This window comes from Copadichromis virginalis, linkage group LG6 (genome assembly GCF_057382275.1).
Source record: "Copadichromis virginalis isolate Kocher_CV1m ecotype Utaka linkage group LG6, C_Virginalis_male_GT1.1, whole genome shotgun sequence".
Lineage (NCBI taxonomy): Eukaryota > Metazoa > Chordata > Actinopteri > Cichliformes > Cichlidae > Copadichromis > Copadichromis virginalis.
In genome coordinates, this window is record NC_140623.1 from 36,341,121 (window position 1) to 36,366,375 (window position 25,255).

A 25,255-nucleotide genomic window follows, 5' to 3' on the forward strand; every position below is an offset into this window, starting at 1 on the left:
AACAATAGCAAGTGAACCATGGCAAAGTTTCGTGTTAAGTGATACGAAAGAAAATCACCCAATTTTCCAGTTACAGATCAGTAATTACTGCGTGCTGCAGCTTAAATAACAAACATCTTAAGATACTCATACCATCTTAAAGGAGCATTTTATGTCAAAGCTTCCTCCACTTTTCTTAAACTTAGTTGTACTGTAATAAGGAGATATCAGTGGAGTGGAGCTCCGCACCTGGATATAGTTTGAGACTTTTTTTAAAATCATGTCTCCAAAGTACCCAACACGACTTATCGACCACACTTTAAACTGAGACACTTCTTGGCGTTCATTGATACAATAGTCATTTTGTGTCATTTTTCCTTCCACTTTTGTGTTCTTTTCAGTGGGAGGCTTTTATGTTGCTCCTGAACTGCTTTGTTGGAAGGTTAAATGGGGCTTCATGCTCTGTCAGAGCCGATCTGCACACTGCTCAGTTTGGTGGTCTGTGCGCACGCAAGAATTTGCTTCAGTCCCCTCCAATTAAACGATTCATTCAACTGGCACGCAGATGAAAAAGAAATGACCATGAAAGACTTTCAGCTGAGGCAAGTTTGTTTTAATCAACACTGACATTATAATTTAAGGAAAATCTATAGAAAACAGATTCTTACCAACTCAAAAACTGTCCGTGACAGAGAGGGGAAATGGAGCTTTTAACTGAGAGTGCACTATCCTGTCATTTATTTATGTTTCACTTGGGAAGCACCAATCAAGGCAGCCAGGAATCTGATATTCAATCAAAAGGGAAAGGATGCTTTAAATTTCCTTCACCTCACCATTCATTTAACATTTGATCAAGTGACATTCAATATGTATTTTAATTAACAAAGCGCTGAATAAGGCTACTAATATCTTTCAATGGTGTTCCCATATAGTTCTCAGTCAACAGGATGGACACAGGTTTGACAGAAACACACTGGATGAGTTTATGAGCGCTGTATAGGAACATGAACAGGGAGATCAGCAGTGCCCAACAGCTTTAGCTTCCAGCTCAAACATCACCAGTCACATCAAATAAAACTGCAACCTTCCTCCACATACCAACCAAAGCAACTAGTGTCCTTTATGGATAGAAAACAATAAATCTGACTGATGTTCTCATTATTGTCATCTAATGATCTGATAAATGGTAAAAGACACTCAAATTTGTTTTGTTTCAGTTTGTTTTGGTTGCAATAACAAGGCTGTAACTAAAGACCACACAAGCTGTCTTCCTGGGTTTTTTTTAGTGTTTTCTTTTTTATTTCCCTGCCACCACCACAACCTGAATATAGAAATCTGGATGGAAAAAGTGTGATACACGAGTTTGTTTGAATTTTTAAGTTGCAAATCAAATGGAAGAAGACACACAGTCACCATGAATCACACAGAATAAACAAGTCATAAACATCAACCATCTGAAAGCTGTTTTCTCCTCAAACACACAGCACTGTCACTAATGCAGCTTCTCTATGGGTTTACTTGTGATGTCGTGGGGGGTGGGGCACCCTTCAATGCAGGCGGGTGTCTCGTTGTAACCGTGCTGTGAAGATACCGTGTTGAGGAGTGAATGGATCGTCTTGAGGCTGTTGCTGCAGGATTTGAGGCTTGCTGGGGATGGAGCTCAGAGGAGGATAACTCAGACTGCAGAGCTGTGTCTGTAGAATGGGGGGAGAGGAGGCGGCCCTGCGAGGGGGCAGGACATCACTTGTTTGGGGGTTTGTAGGGTTCCAGAAGTTGCTTAGAGAACGTGTTGACCTTGTCGGCACCTCGAACTTCATGGGGCAGTAGAGGTAACTTGACTATGTGGAAATCCTCGTAAAGATCTTCCATCTGTGGGCAGAAGACAAACCACCAATAAAGTTGTGTGACTTTGAACTGTAAATATTGTAAATAAACTTTCCCATTTCTCCTGATTCATACCTGGTCTAAATATTTCGACTGAATTTTATGGCGGGCTTCACACATTTTACATGGCCTGTCTGCATCAGGGAAAACGAGCTGGTTGACAATGATGTTGTGCGTGTCGATGCGGCACTTGGCCAGTTCCTGAATCAGCCGCTCTGTCTCATAAAGTGACAGAAATTCAGCAATACACACACAGATGAAGGTGGTCTGCTCCTGAAGGGTGAGAGGAAGGTGCGTCACAACACACATAGATAAAAACTATTAATATGACTTCATGAAGCTCAAATTTCCTCCAAATACTGAATTCGTTATTTACATTAAATATTTTGTCTAAACAGGTAGATGAGTTCCCATCAAAGAACAAAATCAAAAGGAACAACAAAACCTAAAGCAGTCAAGTAAAACAGACTAGCTACTAGGGCTCAACAGGGGTGGAGTTAGAACTTTAAAAGAAAATAATAAAAAGGTGAAACTGTTGTCGAAACTTCTTTTGTCCTAATGACAAAATAGTATAAAGAGGGCTTGATAAGAGGGATACATGCATGTGCAACAGGCCACTGTGCACAGTGAGTCACTCCAAAAAAACTCTTGTATCCACACACACTATTGACACTCGAACCAGCTAAAGTTTCTTCTGTCATCAGATAAGACTTGTTACAGAGGGTGTGCATGTAGCTACCACAGCACCTCATTAGAACAGTATATGACTGAAGTGTAGTGTGAAAAGGCTTATTCATCGTGGGTGGGTGGAGACTACAACCATTAAAGCAATTACATCTTTAACTGACAATGATGTTGCATCTGGTTCATCTGTACAATAATGCCAAAATTAGAAAGTGGCTGAAGGAAAAAAAAATGTCCAGGGATCATTATTATTTTTAGGCTAGACAAGTGTAATTTTCTTTTATCGAGTTGTTCTAAAGGCTCTCTGAAAAGCTTTCAGTTGATCCCAAATGTAAGAGAACTAGAAAACACATTTTTATATACATAATAAAATCAGAAAGGAGCACCCTCCCTTAACCTGATTTCCACCAGACAGGGCTCTTCCCGTTAAAAGGCAGTTAATTCTACCCTCAATCATCAAATCAATAGTAAGCTATTACTATATAAATCCCAAAGTTGTATAAGAATATATAAATGTGACTTACAGGGTCTTTGAACTGCTCACTAACTGAGCGAATGACTGGCAGGGTTTCTTCAAGCTTTGAGGCCAGCTGGTCTGCGTTCATGTCACCCAGACCAAGCATATTACACATCTAGAAACAGCAAAAGAGATGGACAGTGTGAGTGAAAACAAGAGAAGAGAGAAAGAGAAAACACTGGAGAAAGAAAAAGGCCAACAAAGTGAATATATTTAATCAGAAATCATGTTTTATGTGCAGAATAATGAAAATGGTTTGAACCGATCTGCTCGTCTCAGCACCCACCTGAGAGATGAAAGGGCTAATCTGGTTCTTGATCTGCATGAGGCGGCCTAGACCTCGCTCCACAATCGTGGGAAAGTTAAGCAGTCGCAGTGTGTGACCAGTAGGGGCAGTGTCAAAGACCACCACTGAGAAGTTCATTCCCTTCACTAATCTGAGATACAGGCAAACAACAGTGGTAAGTATAACACTCACTAACTGTCCTTAAAACTTCAGACATGCTGCGAGAAAACTCAAATACAAAACTACCTCATGACCTCTGCATAGCTCATAGCCTCATCGATGCCGGGGAAGGCGCTCATCGCTTCCTGCATCATCTTCTTGCCCATGCTGAGCATATTGTCCTCCTCGAAGAACTCATCAGGCAGCTCTGCCACACCCAAGCTCGGGTCAATCTCCTGTATACACATGCCCAAATCCTAAGATCAGAACACTTCAAATAGATTGCAAATGTTTTTATGCCCTCCAGTGATTGAGTTTGTTACACAGTGGTGCTTGTGAGACTCACATGTGGAACTGGCTAGCCTTGTGACTCTGAAAAGATGGTGATCTCATGCACTAACTTGTTTTTTCCAAAAACAGAATGAACAAACCCTCTGTGCTTTTTAAACTCTGTCTAAACGTTAGTCTTTAATATGATGCAAAGATGAAAATGTGGATAAGAAAATCCTTGTACTGTGGATGCTTGCTCATTGTTGTTTCATAGACTTCATCAATGTTATTAATATTATTAATAGCATGCTTCTCAGAAAAAAATATATTTGCAAACATTTGAGTTCAATTTTTAATCTCATCAAGCAGCACCTCACACTTGTAACATTTAATAGCTGTTAGGTGTACACATATACTCACCATTGCAAAGAGGTTGTCATAGCCCTTAACCTTAGTGGGTACCTTTGAGAACTTCTGGTCAAAAGCATCAGAGATGTTATGGGCAGGATCTGTGGAAATGATGAGCACACTCTCCCGAACAGCAGCCAGCTGGACAGCCAAACTACAGCTGTCAGAAGGACATGGAAAGGGGACAGGTTTGTGTTTAAAGAGCCTGTTAAGAGTATTTTGTGCCCAATGTAAGCATGTAAGAAATGCTGTGCAACTGACCAACAATGAGATCCGCAATGTTTTGAATTCTTAATCCTTCATGTGCATGCATGCCGTGTAAAGCACAAAGTAAAATTCTAATCCATTTCCACTTTGTGAACATTACCTTCCCCCAGTTACTTTGATGAACGCAACTTTCGCATGCAATTATATTCCAACTGAAACACAGTAGATAACTTAAGGGATAGCATATGCGACAGTGGTTGATCTATGCGCAATGTTATCGTGGCTGCTCTGGTGTGATGTACATATTTGTTTGACACATTAGATTTTTGTTAGTTATCTTGTTTGAAATAAGTCCGCTACAGACTAGATCCACGTTCATTTGGAATTGCATTTATTCATATTTTTTTCTTCTTGTTATGAATAAAGATATGATAATACGGGCTTGACAGCCTAACTCTGGAGTCTCCTTTAACTCTGGGTGAAGTAAAAGAACAGGTAACATTAGCAGCAGGTTATTGATGATGGCTTATACGGTGATTACTGAAGGTGCTGAGAAAGTCGTGAATCCATGTGTCAGCTGCTAACGTTAGCTGCTCACTGCGCTTCACAGCTACCAAACTGCCCGGCGAAAGGACTCCTTACTCAAATCTAAAACATAACAGTCACTTTTCTTTGATGCTAGCGCGTCTTTAGGTAGAAATTTAACACCAGTCTAATCTCGTCGTGGGAAAATTACCCACGCAATTCATTTTCGGACAATGATCAACGTCAACTTATGGTAACGGCTAATGCTAGCCAGCCGCTCAAGCCGAGTCAGTATCCGGAGGCAATTTAGCATTTTAATCAACTTACCTACATGTCGTTTTACCAACGCCACCCTTCCCACCCACAAATATCCATTTCAAAGATTTCTGCTCGATGATATTCTTCAGAGTTGGTTCTAACGGCTCCACATCGGGCGCATCTTCAAATTCGTCTTCCACCAAAGCTGCCATCTTGTATGTGTACAGTCAGCGACGTACAGCTCAGGAGTTACGCAAAGACGTATCCACAGTTGATGCATTCACTGCTCCTCGGAGTTTTGATCCACGCAAGGTTTCACACTGCCGCAGGGTTGTACGACATTTGGTAGTTTTAATATTGAAGACACTATTAATTTTTGACAGAAGAAGACAAGGAATCACATAGGCACTGACAATTATATTTTATTCATATTATATTCATGCGCATGTGTACATTAGAATAGTTTGCAAGGAAGTCATCTAGAAACAGGTTTATGTAGATTTTGAATTTAGAATGATTAGTATATATCTTCAATTAATACTGTCAAGTATGATCAATCAATCAAACACAACAGTGAGTTACCAAAAACACTTTCATTTTTAATGTTCTCTGTAAACAAAAAATGTTTGATACTGTTTGAATATGAAAGTGCAAAAATAGAGTGAAAAAGAAAAATTGGAAGAAACATGCACAATCCACGAATTTACCATAAACATGAATGTAGCACGAACTACACTAAACTCAGCGCCTTAGAAATTGCAGTTTACTGACGTAAAACATTTACTTAAATATTTATTAAGCCAGTTTGTACTAAAAATGTTGAAAGTTTAGAGCAGAGAAAATGAAAGAGCAGGTAGCGGCATCGTCTTAGTAATTAAAAGTAGCCATGTTCGATCATTTCAACTATAACACTGAAAATCAACAAAATAATAAAAAACACAGTGTGCACAGAAAAAAAGCCGGTCTGCAGTGATAAAAAACATTCATTTACATGAACACATGCATGCAGTCACCACAGGATAAGGCACTTGTCTCCATAAACATCTTTTCCTTGTTTCACCTGTCCCCATCTGAGCACTGCCATCAGAGTTTTCACCTCTCAATTTTCTGGAGCGATCATCTCCATCTCTGACTTCAATGCAGTGCCAAGCCAGAATCTTTATGTGTGTTGTTTGAGCTCGCACGCAGTTCATCCCACTGGGAAAGGAGCAACTTTGCCCTCCATCTGGCCCTTCACAGTCAGTCTGCCGCAGCCACCGTGGCCAGAAGGTTGGGCCCAGATCGACCCACTGGTGCTGTAATTTGCATGTTGCTGAGCGCACCAGCCATCCTCTGACTGAATTGGCAGCATCTGATGGCAGAGAACTGAGGTCCAGTTCTGCAGCCTCCTTCTCTAGTTTCTGCTGATATTTTGCTGAAGCCTTTCTCAGTTCTGGAGACACACGCAGGTTAAATTTCTCTTTGAAGGTGGTAAGGGTGGGCTGACTTCCTTTGGGGGACTCAAAAGGGTGATCTACAGACATCCAAAACGGGTCAAACGAGGATCCCAGAAGACGCAGGAGGCGAGAAGGCTGGCGATGTCTGACTTTGGGCATGTAGTGGTAGTCGTCAGCATTTGTGATGAGGGTGTATGGACGGATTGGCTGTGAGAAGGATGGGAGACTGGCTCCCAGCTGAAGAAATGGTGAATCCCAGCCTGTGCCATCCTGGTCTTGAGCAACAGTCACATTTGGATGCTGATTTTGAGTTGAAATGTTGGAAATAAAGGCCAGAGATGCATCCAGGAGAAAAGATAGGAAAATCCAACAGAGACAAATGGCAAACTGCCCACACATGGTCTTCAGATCTGGACTGTAGCTCAAAGAATGAAAAATTGCTCTTTTAGCTTTTCCCTTCAGTCCTTTAGTTATGCTTTCAGTTGGTGCTAGGTGCTTCAGGGACTCTGTGTACCCAACACCAGACATCCTTGGGCTCTTAAACAACAACATACTGAATTCAGTGTCTTATCACACAAGCAGCACTCTATTGAGTATGGCACACTTGAGTTCCCAAGACTCTGATATTTTGGCTAACTTGCAATCTGAATATAAGACAACTATGCTGAAATTTGGTTTAATGCAAGGTGTCACGTACCAAAATTTCCACACTTCACACTTTTGCAAAGTGCCAACTTTAAATGGGTTATCAATGAAATATTCATTGGATAAAGTTGGTGTGTAAATCACTGGACTAAGGAGTAAAATATTTTAAAAAGAGACCACATGAAAAATGTTCATGGGGCAAATGCCCCATTTATTTTCATCTACACAAAATCAGCATTGTGGATCAAAGGCACATTTGGTGTAATATCAAGTATATTTTCTGCATCATACTAAACATCCAGTTTACTCCCATGTTATAATCTTACATATAAATACAGTCACATAAAATTGTATATACGCACATACAGATAACAAACAGCAGAATTAACAGAGAAATACAGCATTTATGAAACAAGCTGATTGATTAGCAGTTCTGTAGTGTCAGGTTCCATCTGTGTGTGTGTGTGTGTGTGTGTGTGTGTGTGTGTGTGTGTGTGTGTGTGTGTGTGTGTGTGTGTGTCCTTTAGAAAAAACCCGACCTGGCACACTATACGTGTGAATGTAACCATATTTCAGTTTGTGATACTCCTGTGTTGACCTCCATCCTGTCGTCTTGCTTATTCACACACTCAGAGTGAGAACAGATGATCATGTGTGCTATCCTGTTGCTGGCTAGATTGTGGTGGCCGTCTGGGTGTGGAAGATGGCACATTGAGAATCGTCTGGCTGCTGTAGTCTGCCGCCTTCGCCCGATCCTCCAGGAACTTATCAAACTCTGAAATGGTGACACGTATAATTTAATATTTGTGTGTGTCTGAAAATATTATCATTACTCAAAAGAAGCGACAGGACCAGACATACCTTCACTGGAAACTCCCTCGCAAACTGAAGACTGCTCTTCCGGCTTTTTCGTAGACAAAGAATAAAGATTATGTCATGCTATTATCACCCTGATCTATCTATCTATCTATTCACACACATGTGTTCTCTTACCACATCAGAAGATAACCATTTGTCAATATCATTCTGCATAGAGTTTGTCGCTGGCGGAATCTAAAAGAAATTAAATGACCCTGAGTTTTATTTATTCGTAATATTAAAAACAGGGATATTACTCCAAACAAAATCCAGCTGCATCTTACTGTTGCTGTACTCCCTCCTCCTGTGACCTGCAGCCTGGTATCAAGAGCTCCAGCCAGGCCCTCTACAGCTCCTGGATCTTCATACCTAACACTGAACACACACAACCACACACAGATCAGGCATATACAGCACATAAAAACACTCAGACACTTTGTTAGGTACACCTGTTCAACTGCTCGTTATTGTAAATGTCTAATCAGCCAATCACAGAGCAGCAACTCACTGCATTTACGCGCGTAGACAAGTAGGCTGAAGTTCAAACCAAGCATCAGAACAGTGGAGAAAGGGGAGTTAAGTGACTTTAAGCAATGCATGGCTGTTGGTACCAGATGGGTTCCTCTAAGTCAGGGATGGGCAATTCCAGGCCTCGAGGGCCGGTGTCCTGCAGGTTTTAGATATCACTCTGGGTCAGCACACCTGAATCAAATGATTAGTCCATTACCAGGCTTCTGGAGAACTGCGAGACATGTTGAGGAGGTCATTTAGCCATTTGAATCAGCTGTCCTGGATCAAGGACACATCTAAAACCTGCAGGACACCTGCCCTCCAGGCCTGGAGTTGCCCACCCCTGCTCTAAGTCAAGGGTTTCAAACTCGCGGCCCAGGGGCCACTTGTGGCCCACGTCACCCCAGAGTTTTTGTCTTGCTCGTATCATTTTATTTTGTTGTATTTATCCGCGACACCTTGAAGGCTGGTCCATGAAGATATTGTGTGACATTAAACTGGTCCGTGGTGCAAAAAAGGTTGGGGACTGCTGCTCTAAATCATTTACTAGTTGTTAAATATAAATGGTGATGACAAGGTCGTTTGGATTTCTTATTGGAAAGGTCTTTGTTAAAGGCTCTGTGTTTCTAATAAAGCGTATTTGCTTACAACTGTCCAAAATTCAAAACTTAGCTTAATGTTAAGAAATGAAACACAGCTCTGATAGGAAGATTGTAATTGTCAGGGCCTTAAGGTATTGTTTTGATAAGTATAAATGTGATTCATTATCTAGAACATTAATAAATCGACTTGTTATCAGTGGCATGCAGATCCCTAACATATAAAACGCATAGATGATATCATTTATATCCATCATAAGTAAGTAACACTCACCTTTTCCTCTGGTCAGCCAGAGAGCTGCCTCTGGTTTGCGCAAACATGTCAAATTCCTCCTCTTCATCTGCAATGCAGAAGTCCTCATTTTATTTACTTTGTTATCTAATTGCTGTTAATTAAAATTGTGGTATAACTTTAGAGAAAAACAAAATTGTATTAAATTTGACCATGTTTTCAAAAACATATATTTAAAATGTTAAGCAGAAGTAGCATAGAAGTTACAGCAGTTACAGAAGAGAAGTTCCTATAACCATTGTTGTTGCCATTCATCACATGAGGTGACACCGGTCAACATGGAGCTTATGCATTTTTAAACATTCCCTTGTGACGTTCAGCCACAGCATCCTGTTTTTACCAATCATAAGACAAATGCTACGGCTGAATAATCAATTTTGCTCAAGGAGCACAATTACCCAGAGGCTTCTATAGAGCTGCTATTAAAAGATCTGCTCGGAAACTGTAAACACTAAAAAAGGTGATTCAGCACTTCCTGTATTACTTCTATTCAATATTATCTCCTTTTCTTTATGAAAGGAAAGGAGATAATGCTCTCCCAAAATTCTTTCAGCGACACACTATCCAACAGTTCCCCAAAACAATAACAATGCAGATTATTATGCAGAATATTATGTAAGTGTTCATTGTTAGGATGTTTATCATTTCATATCATAACCTGATGATATGTTATGAAACTTCACCAACAGGCTTTGTTTAACCCACAGGAAGTAAGATCTGCTTCTTATGAAGTTAACGCCTTGCCTAAGGAACACAAATTTATATACACTATTTAAAAGGAAGCTCTTTGAATTAAGATCCTAAAACTAATTGTAATCATGATCACAGGGATTTTCAGATTTGCAATATTTTAGTTTGCATTAATTATGTTCATTGCTTTCTTCTGAGCTTGGGGAAAAAACATCTGGAGTACTTTAAGTTTCATAAAGAGGTTCCACCTTTCACCTACTCCAACCCTTCACTTTTCACATCAACTCAGTGGATAGAAACATAGAGGAGCTATCTCAACAAGACAAGGCTCAGCTGTACATCTGCATCTAAAGGATAAAGGTCACTTTTTCAAAGATGCCAATGTTTACATTTGGACCAAGAAGACAGATGGTTTGAAAGAGGAGCAAAAGACGCCCTCTATGTCCACTGTGAACGAGCATGGGGTGGTTTATGACACCAACTGTCATCCACTTACAATGAAATCATGAAATCCCTTCCCAGATGGCTCAACTTCCATGCACGTCTTGTGTCAGGTGACGTCAATAGACCACATGATAGCGTAAGGCAACGTCTCACAATGGTTTCACCCGAAACCTCTGGTGATAATGACCCACGCCTTTTTTCACACCTTGGTTCATGTGATAATGATTGATAGTGGGTTAACGACCCTCCTACGGGACAACCCCAACTAGGATATCAATACCTGGGACTCTCCACCTCCACCTCAGTTTTATTACTGAAGAAGCGTCTTGGATGAGAGGTGAAACATCTTTACAGTTTTTTAAAAAGTCCAGTTGCTTTTGTTCCAAGCTCCTGGGAATGCCATGACCTGGACGTCTAAGAAACTACACAGACAGATGTCCATTGCTGTATTTCTAGTCTTTAGATTGATAATTAATTAAATTGACTTCAGTCACAGGAAGCCTCAGTAAAACAAGGGTTATACTGGAACATCTCTCCAGCAGAAAGAGAAGTGATATATGAATAAGATCAGCAACTAGTGTGAGAACCATTTGATTTCACTTTAAACTCAATTTACTCCCTTTTCTTTAAAATTCAAACTTTGGTAACGAAGTCACATTTGTCACTGGTTGTTTTTGTAAAAACATACAGGGAAAAGTAACCAAAATGCCCTTTTTTGAATTGTAGTTTCACTATGTCAGAAGCGCCTAAATGTGTGAATGTAATCAGAGTCTTCAAGCAACTTAAAGAAGTCCAGACGCTTTGACTAAGTATCATAGTTCCCATTTTCTAAGTGGTTGTTTTCCCAACAACTTCAAAGAAACGTGATGAGGAAAAGACAGTGTTTTTTGAACTGAACCGTAAAGAAGCTCAAAGTTACTCAAAGTTTACTGACTGTGATTGGCTGATTGCTGCTGATTGGTACTGGTGCTGGCGGCTGGTTGGCTGGTTGTTGAAATGACAGCTGGTTGTCTGACAGTTGAAGGCTCAGAACTGAGGTTGATAAGGTTTGTTGAAGAGCTCTGAAAAGTGGGTGAGAGCTTATACTCATTGCTTAAATGACAGTTTACTATTTTCAGACACACGGTGCAGCACACGTCATGTTAAAGAAAGTTAAACAAGAGGATCTTTTACCTGTTGTGTATTAGCAATCTGTGCCTTGTTCAATCTGTCAAACCTAAAAAACAATGCAGCACACTTTTGAGCACACTGTGGTTGCATCTCAACACTGCCTTACAAATAAAATCTGAAACATGCACCTCTCATAGCGAATGAAGGCATTGTTGAGGTCATCATTGACCACGAGCAGCTCTTCAATAAATCCTTCATCCAGCAGCTGAGGGATGAGCTCCACCACCCGAGTCTGCATGCTCTTACAGACAGAGAAAAGCTGCTGCTTGGACAGAGGAGGAAAGAAAAATCTAATTATTTTGTCCCCAAATGACAGAGTGATTTTAAATAGATAATTTTCAGTCATTGGTATTATTCTGCTACATCAAAAATTACTTTCATGTTTTGTTTTCATCCTGATTTTAATCCATTGACAACAACACGAGTCATGCTCTAAACTTAGATAACACTAAAGGCAACGGTTTTACAGGCGGCATGAGACATCAAAGCAAACGTGCACTTCAGTAAAAACAAAATAATAAAGCTAAACATTAATTTAGATTCAGACTGGTGACGTTAAAGAATGGAAAACAATCACTCTAAAACCTGAAACACCTCTGAAACCTTTCAGTCAGTGTTGGTAATCTAATGTGGTCTCGTCACAACAGAAACTAAACTATGTGAAATAATATACAAAAACATTTTATGTTTGTCTTTTTTCACAAATAATGTCTTACAGTGGACAGGACTGATTGAAATGTGGATACTGTTATCTGTGACCTAAAAGTAAATGTAGAAAAGGGGCATAAAAGTGGGGCTCTCCAACACCTCCCCGGCCACTCAACACACACTTGACTGCCTCTTGGAGGAACACCCAGTTCATCATCACCATAAGCTTTTGAGTAGGCACGGTCAGGATCCTGTTTCTTGACTTTTCCAGTGCCTTTAATACCATCCGGCCCTGTATGCTTCAAGAAAAACTGAACAGGATGGAGGTGGACCCCTGCCTGGTGGCTTGGATCTCCGACTACCTCACCGACAGACCACAGTACGTCAGGCTGAAGGACATCACGTCTGACACTGTGGTCAGCAGCACAGGAGCACCACAGGGAACTGTGCTGTCCCCTCTTCTCTTCACCCTGTACACCTCTGACTTCTGCTACAACTCTGAATTATGCCACATTCAGAAGTTTGCAGACGACACAGCCATCATGGGGTGTATCTGGGATGATCAGGAAGAGGAGTACAGAAGTCTGGTGAGGAACTTTGTCGCATGGAATCACACAAACCACCTGCAACTCAACACCTCAAAGACTAAGGAACTGGTTGTGGACTTCGGGAGGTCTAGAGCAGGTCCACTGCCGGTTCAGATAGAGGGGGAGGAGGTGGAGGTGGTCAACAAGTACAAGTACCTCGGGCTGTGGGTGGACAATAAACTGGACTGGTCATGCAACACAGAGCACCTGTATAAAAAAGCCCAAAGCCGACTGTACTTCCTCAGGAGGCTGAGGTCTTTTAACATCTGCAGGAAGCTCCTGAGGATGTTTTACCAGTCAGTGGTTGCTGGAGTACTTTTCTATGCTGTGGTGTGCTGGGGGAGCAGCACAGCAAAGAAGGACTCATCCAGGCTGGAGAAACTGATCAGGAGGGCTAGCTCTGTGGTCGGCATGAAGCTGGACACTCTGGTGACAGTGGCAGAGAAAAGGACATTAAAGAAACTGATGGACATTATGGACAATGCTGGGCATCCTCTGCACATGGCCATTAACAACCAGAAGAGTCTGTTCAGTGACAGGTTGCTTCTCCCAAAGACAAGAACTAACAGACTTAAAAACTCCTTTGTCCCACACGCCATCAGACTGTTTAACTCCTCTCTGGAGGGGAGAGGGAGGGGAAACAGGAGGACAAAGGAGGGGGGAACAACTAAGCTGTAGTGCCTCTTCACCTCACTGTGCAATACTTTTGTGCAATACTTTTGTAAATAGTCAACAGTGCAATAGACTCAATACTTGAAATGTGCAATTCACTTGTATTTTTATTTTTATTCCTATTTATTCTATTTATCCCCTTCGTATATTTTATTTATATTGTCTCTGTATTTATATATATGTGTGTGTGTATAACTCTTTAACTTCTGTCGGTGCTGTGCTTTTTTGGAAATCGAACTTCCCAGAGGAACCCACCCGAGGGATTAATAAAGTTCTATCTAATCTAATCTCTCTAGTGCAACTGCCTTTCAGCAATTAGCAATATCACCAGAGTCTATAATGCGGGGGTCATGGTGCCCAGGTCCATGCCTTTGTCCCCCACACATTTCAAAATGCATCCAACCTCAAAGCCAATCTCTGTGGGCCCATTTGAGCTGTGAATGGCTGGGCCCCACGGCTTAAGGCTAGGCCACTGGACACTCAGCAGTAAGCTTCCCATCCAATTTGGCTCAAGGAGTGGCCAAAGTGATAGCTCAGTAGGTAGAGTGGTGGCCCCATGATCGGAAGGTCGGGGGTTTGGATTCCCCGAGGTACCCCCGAGCAAGGTACTGTCCCTACACACTGCTCCCCGAGTGCTAGATTGGTGGCTGCCCACTGCTTCACTGAGTGAATGGGTTAAACACAGAGAGGAATTTCCCCACAGGAATCAATAAAGCATACATCATTACAACGTTAAAGTGGTGGAGCTCAGAAGTTATGCTCCTAGGATCACAGTAGCAGAGAAACCCCTCAACCACATTAAGGTGACAATTCTTTGTGTCAAAAAGGAATTGTGTGGTTCAGCATATGATAAGGATGCTTCCTGAACACTCTCCTTTGGAGGCTTTTCAGTCTCACCCAGGTAGTGCAGACTGAGAACTTATTCCCAGCAGGGATTAGAAAATGTTCCTAAGGAATAGGATATTTTGCAATTTCCTTCTTAGCTTTTTGACACTGCAATTCGACTTTGGATAAGTGGCTGAAAATAAATGGATGGATGAAATACCACAAATGTACAACAATAGAACATTGTAAGGAAACTATATGGTGCATTGATTTTAGAACACAATTTAGGTCCTTAAACTGGCAACAGCAAATACACTATATTCACAGTCCACAGCTCCTAAAGGCACTTCTGACACACACACACACACACACACACACACACACACACACACACACACACACACACACACACACACACACACACACACACACACACACACACACACACCTGTAGCAGCTGTGTATCATCTGGCTGGCTTTGTCCAGGGAGTAGCTCATTTAGCATTTCAGACATCACTTTGAGATTTCCTCTCACCAAATCGAGCTCACTTCGCAGCTTCTGCTCCTAGATTAGAGAAAAATACAAAAAGCAGTCAAACACTGCTAGAAAGGCCACAGTGATGCATTAATGTTACATGAAAATAAGATAAGCCATTTTCAGATACAGAAACAGTCTATATACAATGAGAGGTATTTTTGGTCAGTGGAACCTGTTCTGCAGTAAGTGAGACTGGTCCTTCACTGGGCTGAAATGAAGGTGATGTATTCTGACTGGAAATACTTGAAGCAGCTTCCAGTTGTGACTCATTTGTAGGAGCAGTGACAGGGGGCATCTCAGCGGTTCCATTTTCTGGGGTGCTCTGCAAGATTTGTCAGAGAGGTACGGTACAATAACTATCCAAACATTCAAGTGGTCTTTTGTTTTTTCACTGGAAGATAGTCTCACCCTATTTGGTGTGTGGATGGGGGACAGAGCATCCAGGTCTGTCATGGGGAACTCCAGACCTCGTCTTCTTAGGTCATCGTATACATGTACCACCCCCACCAGGGAGGAAGAGCTTCGAAATGCATCAGCCCATGACTGAAGATGAAAGAGAGCATGTAACAGATTGTAAAGAGATGACTGACCCCTAAATCTGCATCCAGTGGCACATAGAACGACACATAAAAGGCAACATGCAGAGAACAGAAGTGTACTGTCCTAGAGCATTTCTAAGCCTGAGACTATGTTAATGTTAGCGGTCTTTGTTTATGATTACCCACAAGAACTCTGACCATGTAGCAGAGGAATGTACATATCAATGTAGACACCTGGATTGTGAGCATTAAAAATAACACTGTTGCACATTTCCATAGACATAACAGAGTCTGTGAGACTGATTCCAGCCTCACAATGTAAATTAAAAAAGCGATTCTGTTAGGTTGTCTAATTTGAATTGACTAATAAATTAAACAGTGGCAATTGATTTTTTTTTATACAAATCATCTTAAGCTAAAGCTCTAGTGCCAGGATGTCAAACTCATTTTACATGGAGGACCACATACAGCCTATTTTGATCTTGAGTAATATCCTCTGTAATATCTTTATAATTGAGCGATTTGTATATAATAGTGCTATTCCTTAAATTTTTAAACTTTGCAATATATTGTATTATTTAATTAGTTCAGTCTGTTGGGATTATTAAAATATCCTGATTCTGATTAAATACTTTGGTGTAGTATAAGTGGTTGTGGGGGTGTTGGGGTTGTAAAGCTTCAAAAAAAAGTCAAAAAAATTGATGCCCTCCTTTAAATTTTCCAAAGCCATCCAGCAGGCCGGATTTGAGTCTTTGCTGGGCCGATTCTGCCCCTCAGGCTGTAGGGTTTGACACCACTGCACTTGTGCACAAACACTCGGTCATGTACATACCTGTATGAGGCTGAGGACCCTGTCATGGAGGATAGTGGGTGGGTTATTTTTGGGCAGAATAGAACGAACCAAAACCCCCTCAACAAACTCCTGTGAGGCAACCAAAACGTGGAAACGATGGCCACAGTTCTTCACACACGTCTCCAGAACCTATATGAGAGTGAGAAAAAATCAACACAACACGTAACATATAAAAAAAAAAAGTGATTTTAGCTGCACCAAAATGAAAATCTATCTCTCTCTAGCATGACGTCAATGGGTTAACTAAGACCCGAGTTAACTGAGCTACTTGCACAAGTAAACACAGAAATCATCTCCTCTTGGATAACAGCCAACCAGGACAAAGATCATTTTGACCTGCAAAATATTCCTCTCACATCTGACAGGCCATGACAGAACAAATAACACAAAAAGAAAAACATACAATCTTTGACAGACAATTACTCACAGTGAGAGCAAACATAATCTCTCTGAAGTTCTTGTTTCCTACTATTCTCTTCTTAATGGCTTTAACTGCATCTCTCGGCCTGGGGAAAAGCATCACATGATGTTTGTTTACTTATCCATACTAAAGTTTAAAAATTTAAATATGCAACATAAGTCATTAACAAAAGACTGTAGATTATTAAATTAAAAATGGGTTTTCTCTGGCAAAACTATATATAACAACTTATTTTGTAATGGAGAATTTAGATATTTTCTTTTGCTGCTTTAACCTGTTTTTTCAACATGAGTGCAAAGAAAATGCACATGCTAGTGTTTACTTCTCCACAGTTTATCTAGTGGACATAACTATATATATAGTTATTTATAGTGGACAAATAACTAAATATATGAAATAAGTACATGTTTGAAAATTATTTGCATATTTATGCATAATTTCACAGTTTCATGGTCATATCTGTTAGCTAATTTTTTAATCTGTAAATTGTAAATCTTCAGTTCAGTCGCACTTATATTAATTGAAGTGTGTACTTCCATTGGCATGGTGAAAATTGATTTTTTTCCTACTATCTGCTACCACAAGTATTTATGCAGTGACAAAAACCTTTAACACTGACAACATAAAATGTTAAAATCTTTCCTCCTTTAAAATCTCACAAAAGCTTTAAAACATGTTTTGGGTGTGCCCCGCCTCATGCCACATGGCAGCTGGGATGAGCTCAACAATACCCCATTAGCCTTTTACAGCTGAGGGGTAAAAACTAGCAAAACAAAAAATATAACTGTCTTAACTGGGACAGGTAACCTACACTTTTAACCCTATTAATCTGTTCTGTCTCTTCTGAATTAACTACTTTCAATTCCGTTTCATTAATTTTATTTCTATGGCCCAGTCTTCTTAAGGTGTTTGATATTGGAAGGTAATGAGCCTATAATACAACAATTAAACTATCCACCGTGAGTACCTCATGACAGTGGGGAGGAAAAAGTCCCTTACAACAGGAAACCTTCAGAAAAACATGTGTCAAGAGAGGCTTTCTCAGCAGAAAACATGCGTAATTAACTAGAAGACAGTGTTAGACGTAAGTAGGTCAATGGTGACAACCAGCACTGAAAGTAGCAACAAACCCATAAAGGAAGTGACACAGTGATGCAAAAGCAAAACATGGAAACATGCTTACATAACTTGCCTTAGCTATTTATCTCTTAAAGTTATTAAAAAACAAATTTAAACTTTTTATTAGTTTGTGTCATTTATTATTACTAATACTATTATAAACAAAGCTAAAATGTTATATAGTGAGCATGTGTAATAACAAGTTTGACTTCGATGTGACTTGTGCAGAGAAAACAAGAAATAAGGAATTAATAGAACTGTTGTCTCTTCCTGCATGTGTGCTTCACTGACAGACCAAAAATACCCCAACACAACAAATAACATCATCCCTACCCTTCGTCTGTCTCATTGATGATGTCACAGATCTCCATGTTGAGCCCCCAGTCTTCCGATTGTAGTGATCCATTGGTCGCTTGCTCTGTCAAGAGTAAGGGAATGAGATCAAACTACATTTAATATGATAATACTGAAATTGGAATATTTGGAAAATCACAGTAAACAGAAGACTTCCCCCTTCTTTCATGACATCGACATAACACAACACATTTAAGGGTTCAATATTTCTGTTTCACAGACCAGACTTGAAGGTCTACTTATCATAATGCAAAAGACAAAAATGTGAACCAATGGTCTATATTTATAAAAGAAAGGTCACCATGTGATCATTTTATGCTCTGCTTTCACGAGGAGGGTTTAAAAAAATGATCAGTTACAATGGGAAACAGTTTACACATTTGCATAGTGTTCATTATGCTAGGAATTAAATAGCAACAGCACAGATTAAACCAGGGTTAACTGATTTTTTATGTTTTGGGAAACATACAGTAAAATCGATATCGTTTAAGCAGACTGATACCTTATTAACACACTTATTAACACTTCATAAATACACATGCTAAATATACCTCTGTGTCTACCAGGTCATTATGGTAAAAATGGTAAATGGCCTGTATTTATATAGCGCTTTACTAGTCCCTAAGGACCCCAAAGCGCTTTACATATCCAGTCATCCACCCATTCACACACACATTCACACACTGGTGATGGCAAGCTACATTGTAGCCACAGCCACCCTGGGGCGCACTGACAGAGGCATTACCAAGTGTGTGTCTGTCTGCTGTTTAGTGCTGACTAGGTTGAGTTGGTTTTGGAGCTTTTAGTAGAAAAAAAGGCAAAAAGGTGAAGATGTGACAGATAAAATCCTACATGAGACACTATGTGCATGCCACAGAGACATCCCATTCACTGTTCACATAAAATTACTGATTAGTACCATTCATTAAGGACAGTAATAGTTACAGAATGAATAAAATATGGAACTTCATGAGAACACTAAAAAAAGCACAGCTAAAAGCTGCACAGAGATATGAGAACTTTTTGTCTGTTTTAAAAATAACCCCTGACAGCTTATTTAGTTATGCTTCTCTAACTCTTTGCCTTCTCAAGCCGTTAACGAAGACAACACTGGTGAGAACCTCAAAATATGTAACTGCTTTCAGATAAAAATCCTCAGTGTAATGTTGCCTGACTAGACTTCATTAATGTAGTTGAGCTACACATGATTCTTAAAAGTCAGACATGCATGACAGTCAGTTTTACAACACGGGCAAGAGTCTTGCCAAAATACGTATCCGCCCATCCAGCTACCCATTATAAGATAGCTAAACGTCAGGGTTTATAATTCAAATAAATTCATTTAACTCTAAGGTAAACAGCTGCCGCATGCATATTAAAGCTGGTTAACCACAAGACACAAAAGTAGCCTGAAAAAAGACATTACATCCACTGACGACATCCTCATCAGTGGATGTAATGATGCAAACACGAGAGAGCTGTGCGTTTGTTTGTGTGTTGACTAAGCAGGTGCAGCATTAAACATGAAAAGTGAAGAATAGTTCTTACAAAGCAATACAATGTCTGACAGATTCCAGGGTAAGATAAAAAAAAAATGTTGTGTTTTCTTTAAAGTAATTTTTCCTATAAATTGACAGAAAAATTTAAATATGGGTCATATTCTTTTACCAAAAGGGCCCACCCTTTTTTAACCCAACAAAAAACTTAAAATATAATAACACTTTCTTGATAAACGTTTCAGTAACTCATTATTTGTAGCATTGAGCTGATTAGAAAGGTTTCCCCTAAAATCCTGCATCCTCCAAACTATTTTGCAATCAAAGCCTGCTTTTTTTCCCCACTCCACCCTACACGGGCTCTTCATAAGTCTCTAAATCTCCTTCATTCCTTTCCAAAACTCCCCACACTCCCCGATCCCATTTACTCCATTTCCCTCCTCACCCCTTCCCTCCCACTCTCTTTCCCCAGCTCCCTTCCACTTCATGTGACTGTCAGCTGATTCTGCTCTCATTTGCCTCAGAAGTAGCTGACATTTATATGTGAGAAAGTGAGTGGAGGAGATAAGAGGAAGGAAGGCATGAGATGGGTGTGTGACATTTTCTTAATACCGATGACTGTCCTGATGTTACACATCTTTGCAGGCATCTGCACTTGCAGTGGATTGTGGGAGCTTTTAGTGGCTGGATAAAGAGAACTATCCCGGTGCCATTACGAGCAAATGGCAGATGCTTCATAAGATGTGTGACGGCACACACTTGTTGACACTTAGGCATAGTGTGAAACTGTAACACATCAGTGATAAGGAAGTGAGAAGGAACGCCAAGCGGCTTCCGGATTCGCCAAGTGAATTGCCACTCAATTTATATCGACCAATCACGTGGAAGAATCAAGGGAATTAATCCCGCCTCTCCTGCGTCATTGACTGTAAAAACTATCTTATTTTTCCTGGCAAATTTGGAGTTGATTAATAAATAGAATAAAATGCGAAAACCGGAAGTAAACAGGTTTGTCGCCACTGTCACGTGTTAGCGGAGTTTTTAAAAGCAAAACGGAAAATATACAAATGGAAGCAAACTGAACCGACTTGAACACCACTCTGAGCGGTTTTAAAAAGCAGCTGCTTACCGATTCTCTGTCCGACCGGCGTTGAAAATGGGTTTCCTATGAGAAACTCCATTTTCTCCCCGAGTGAAAACATCCTCGAAAATTACAGGCGTCCGCTGCCGAAGTGAATACGTTTGCTTGTTGTGTTAGCTTTTGCTTTAAGTGTCAGCCGCTGGCTCTGAAGCTCACTCGCTCGTGGGGTCACGTGAAAACGCACGCAGCCAGGAAACAGCATCAGCGTACAGACCGACGGCTGAAGCTTCTTCACACCTCAAACACTTTCCTAAGTGAGGAAAAAGTGTAGACTTTAATCATTTAAGTAGAAGTTCGGATTACGTGTATTATATATATATATATAAAATCATTTCTTTTTTTGAGCTCCAGCAGATTTTCTTTGTGTACTGGCTGTGGTCAGCTGACATGTGCTGGTGCTGCTCTGAGGTTTCAGGCTCTTTGTGGACTTACACAGCTGATTTCAACAAAATGTAACCCAATATTTCACAAGCTGTCTTGGCTAATTTCCATTCCCTTTGCTGAAAGCGTACTGTTTATTCTGTCTTTATGTTAGACAATATAAAGTTGGTAGAAGAATGAATCTAAGCATAATATTGTCAACTTAAATTCAAAATTATTTCTGCTACAACTGATGTAAACCAACATTAACCATTCACAGTTACTTACTGCATATTTACCACAGTACAGCAAACTAATCTATGGGGAACAGAGCTTTCAGTCGCTCTGCTCCTCGGCTCTGGAACTCTCTTCCTCCTGCACTAAGAAATATTGACTCCCTCTCCGTATTTAAGACACAGCTCAAAACACATCTGTTTAAACTGGCTTATTCGCTTTAATGCTGATTTTATCTGTTGTCACGCTCTGTTTTGTAATTTTAACTTATTTTATGTATTTTATGACTATTGTTCCTATTATTAAAAGTTTTTTTTTGGAAGGTGACCTTGGGTTTCTGAAAGGCGCCCTCAAATAAAATGTATTATTATTATTATTATTAATCTGTTTATTCTGAACTAAACTGCAGAGTACTTTCATTCAACCTTTAAATACTTAAGTTAGTATACCTTAGTCACTAACAGTTTGTTTAACAATGTGAACAAAAATAACAGATATGATATATATCTAATATAACATACACACCCAATACCTGATTAATAATTAGGAAATTACATGTAAGCTTTAAATTTCCAGTTTATCAAATGCCAATGGGCAGACATTACCTTTAACTATAACTGCTTTTCTTCCTCTCCGACCCTGTCTTTCTTATATCTTTCCCCTTCTCTGAGTGACCTTATCTCTCATTCTGGGAAATACAACAGCTGTACATTTAGAAAGCAGACACAGTGTGTGACAAACTCCATAAAAAGTTTGTGTGATATTTGCTGATGTTTGTTGAGCCGTAGAAAACACAGACATTTGTGTTAAAATGTAGGAAGTAAAAGTAATAACCATCCATCCATCCATCCATCCATCCTCATCCGCTTTGTCCGGGGCCGGGTCGCGGGGGCAGCAGCCTAAGCAAAGAGGCCCAGACCTCCCTCTCCCCAGCCACCTCCTCCAGCTTATCCGGGGGAATACCAAGGCGTTCCCAGGCCAGCCGAGAGATATAATCTCTCCAGCGTGTCCTGGGTCTGCCCTGGGGCCTCCTCCCGGTGGGACATGCCTGGAACACCTCACCCAGGAGGCGCCCAGGGGGCATCCTTGTCAGATGCCCGAACCACCTCAGCTGGCTCCTTTCGATGTGGAGCAGCAGCTGCTCTACTCTGAGCCCCTCCCGGATGGCCGAACTTCTCACCCTATCTCTAAGGGAGAGGCCAGCCACCCTTCGGAGGAAGCTCATTTCTGCCGCTTGTATCCGCGATCTCGTTCTTTCGGTCACTACCCACAGCTCGTGGCCATAGGTGAGGGTAGGGACGTAGATCGACCGGTAAATTGAGAGCTTCGCTTTTACACTCAGCTCCCTCTTCACCACGACAGACCGGTGCAGCGTCCGCATTACTGCAGCTGCAGCCCCAATCCGTCTGTCGATCTCCGGCTCCCTTCTCCCATCACTCGCGAACAAGACCCCAAGATACTTGAACTCCTCCACTTGGGGCAGGAACTCATCCCCGACCCGGAGTGGGCACTCCACCCTTTTCCGGCTGAGAACCATGGCCTCAGATTTGGAGGTGCTGATCCTCATTCCCGCTGCTTCACACTCGGCTGCGAACCGTTCCAGTGCGAGCTGGAGGCCCTCACCCGATGAAGCCAACAGAACCACATCATCTGCAAAAATCAGAGATGAGATTCTGAGGCCACCAAAGCAAAAGCCCTCCGCCACTTGGCTGCGCCTAGAAATCCTGTCCATAAAAATTATGAACAGAACCGGAGACAAAGGGCAGCCCTGGCGGAGCCCATCACCCACCGGGAACGAGTCCGACTTATTGCCGGCAATGCGAACCAAGCTCTTGCAACGGTTGTATAGGGATCGAATGGCCCGTAGCAATGGGCCAGACACCCCACATTCCCGCAACACCTCCCACAGGACACCCCGAGGGACATGGTCGAATGCCTTCTCCAAGTCCACAAAACACATGTAGACTGGTTGGGCAAACTCCCATGCACCCTCAAGTATCCTGGAGAGGATAAAGAGCTGGTCCAGTGTTCCGCGACCAGGACGAAAACCGCATTGTTCCTCCTGTATCCGAGGTTCGACTAACGGACGAACTCTCCTTTCCAGCACCCTGGCATAGACTTTCCCAGGGAGGCTGAGGAGTGTGATCCCCCTGTAGTTGGAACACACCCTCCGGTCCCCTTTCTTAAAGATGGGGACCACCACCCCGATCTGCCAGTCCACAGGTACTGCCCCTGATCTCCACGCAACATTGCAGAGGCGTGTCAACCAGGACAGCCCTACAACGTCCAGAGCCTTCAGGAACTCGGGGCGGACCTCATCAACACCAGGGGCTCTGCCACCAAGGAGTTGTTTAACTGCCTCAGTGACCTCGCCCCCGGAAATTGGCGGGTCATTCCCCTCATCCCCAGACTCTGCTTCCTCCTCGGAAGACGTGTCAGTGGGATTAAGGAGGTCCTCGAAGTATTCCTTCCACCGCCTGACAATTTTCTCAGTCGACGTCAGCAGCGCTCCGCTTTCTGACAAGTAATAACTTGTCAGAAAAATAAATACTCAAGTAAAGTCAGATACCTGTAAAAGTACAGTAACAAAGTATTTAATTGTAATTTTTCTGAGCAAACATGTCTTGAGAAATGTCAAAGGAGAATGTTCAGGCTTCTTTGAGATGATAGGATGGCAAGCATGGCTCCATCCTGCCTTGGTGGTTTAATGATGTAGGCAATAGTTTCTTGGCCCCTAATACCAACAGAGCAGTGTTTAAACACAGTGTTTAAGCACTACCTACAACCTATTTAATGTTTAAGCCACATCTAATACAGCTTGCCCTCAAAAGAGTTCAATTTAGCCCACAGGATGGGTTTGCACATTGCAAAAGTTGCAAAGAAGCCACATGTGCATTTTACGCTTTCACTGTATTTTTCCATAGAGAGCTTTGTGTTGCAGGTGCAATTTAATCCAAGCCCTATGTCTGACTCGTCAGTTTTACAGCTTTCTCATTAATAAACATCACAGCCATGGCCAGTTATCCTACACCAACGTCCAATGAACTTGCTGACAGGTTTCTCTGATTTAATACAGTAATGTGTCTTTGTAATTAAATTGGCTGAATGTGGAAAAACTGAGAAGATTCAACCTGCACTTGTTTTCTCAAACCTCAGACTGACCGTAATTATTTATTTTAAATAGAATGTTAATTGAAGGTGAATATCTTAAGCACATAGTAAAACTTATTTACACCACACAATAATTTAAAGGGGGGGTTGGGGTTGAGGGGGAAACTGGTTTGTGCTATTTAAGCTACCTTGACATTCAGATCTTTGCACTGTCTGTATACAGAAACTTTTTGTCCTATATGCTTAAAAATCAAGTCACTAGTAGACATAGACTAAAGACTATATTTCTAAGTGTCATAATCTTATAATATTAATAATTTGGTTGCTTCCATCTTTTCTCAACTTTATTGCCATGTTTGTGTCTACACACTCACTAAATTCCTTGCATGCATGAACACACCAGGCCAGTAAAGACAGCGGGAAAAAAAGATCCACTAGTTCCGCCATTTATTCTATAAACCATTCGCTTAAGTTTTCTTGACTTGGAAAAAAAAAACACGTCAGGATTAGCTCTCTGTGGTCCAAAACAGGACCAA

The 25,255-nt window shown here is 41.1% G+C and overlaps 3 protein-coding genes across 3 annotated transcripts; all 3 read right to left on the minus strand.

The window, feature by feature from the left end:
- Positions 1-577: 577 nt before the first annotated feature.
- get3 (guided entry of tail-anchored proteins factor 3, ATPase) lies at positions 578-5,423 on the minus strand. The gene is made up of 7 exons (XM_085460250.1): positions 5,247-5,423; positions 4,200-4,347; positions 3,597-3,745; positions 3,351-3,501; positions 3,072-3,179; positions 1,939-2,136; positions 578-1,848 (listed from the first exon to the last, which is right to left on the minus strand). The coding sequence occupies exons 1-7, from the start codon at positions 5,387-5,389 to the stop codon at positions 1,720-1,722; spliced, it is 1,026 nt and encodes a 341-aa protein (XP_085316376.1). The 5' UTR covers positions 5,390-5,423; the 3' UTR covers positions 578-1,719.
- A 307-nt stretch (positions 5,424-5,730) lies between these two features.
- Positions 5,731-7,203, minus strand: LOC146708385 (noggin-2-like). The gene has a single exon (XM_085460951.1). The coding sequence runs from the start codon at positions 7,163-7,165 to the stop codon at positions 6,161-6,163; it is 1,005 nt and encodes a 334-aa protein (XP_085317077.1). The 5' UTR covers positions 7,166-7,203; the 3' UTR covers positions 5,731-6,160.
- Positions 7,204-7,446: 243 nt separating this feature from the next.
- On the minus strand, positions 7,447-21,203 carry LOC146708386 (target of Myb1 membrane trafficking protein). The gene is made up of 15 exons (XM_085460251.1): positions 21,003-21,203; positions 18,357-18,441; positions 16,911-16,989; positions 16,463-16,612; positions 15,500-15,634; positions 15,264-15,413; positions 15,002-15,118; positions 11,950-12,083; positions 11,825-11,867; positions 11,586-11,712; positions 9,500-9,566; positions 8,401-8,491; positions 8,252-8,311; positions 8,120-8,162; positions 7,447-8,033 (listed from the first exon to the last, which is right to left on the minus strand). Exons 1-15 carry the CDS (start codon positions 21,073-21,075, stop codon positions 7,888-7,890), a joined length of 1,500 nt encoding a protein of 499 aa, XP_085316377.1. The 5' UTR covers positions 21,076-21,203; the 3' UTR covers positions 7,447-7,887.
- Between the last annotated feature and the right edge of the window lie 4,052 nt (positions 21,204-25,255).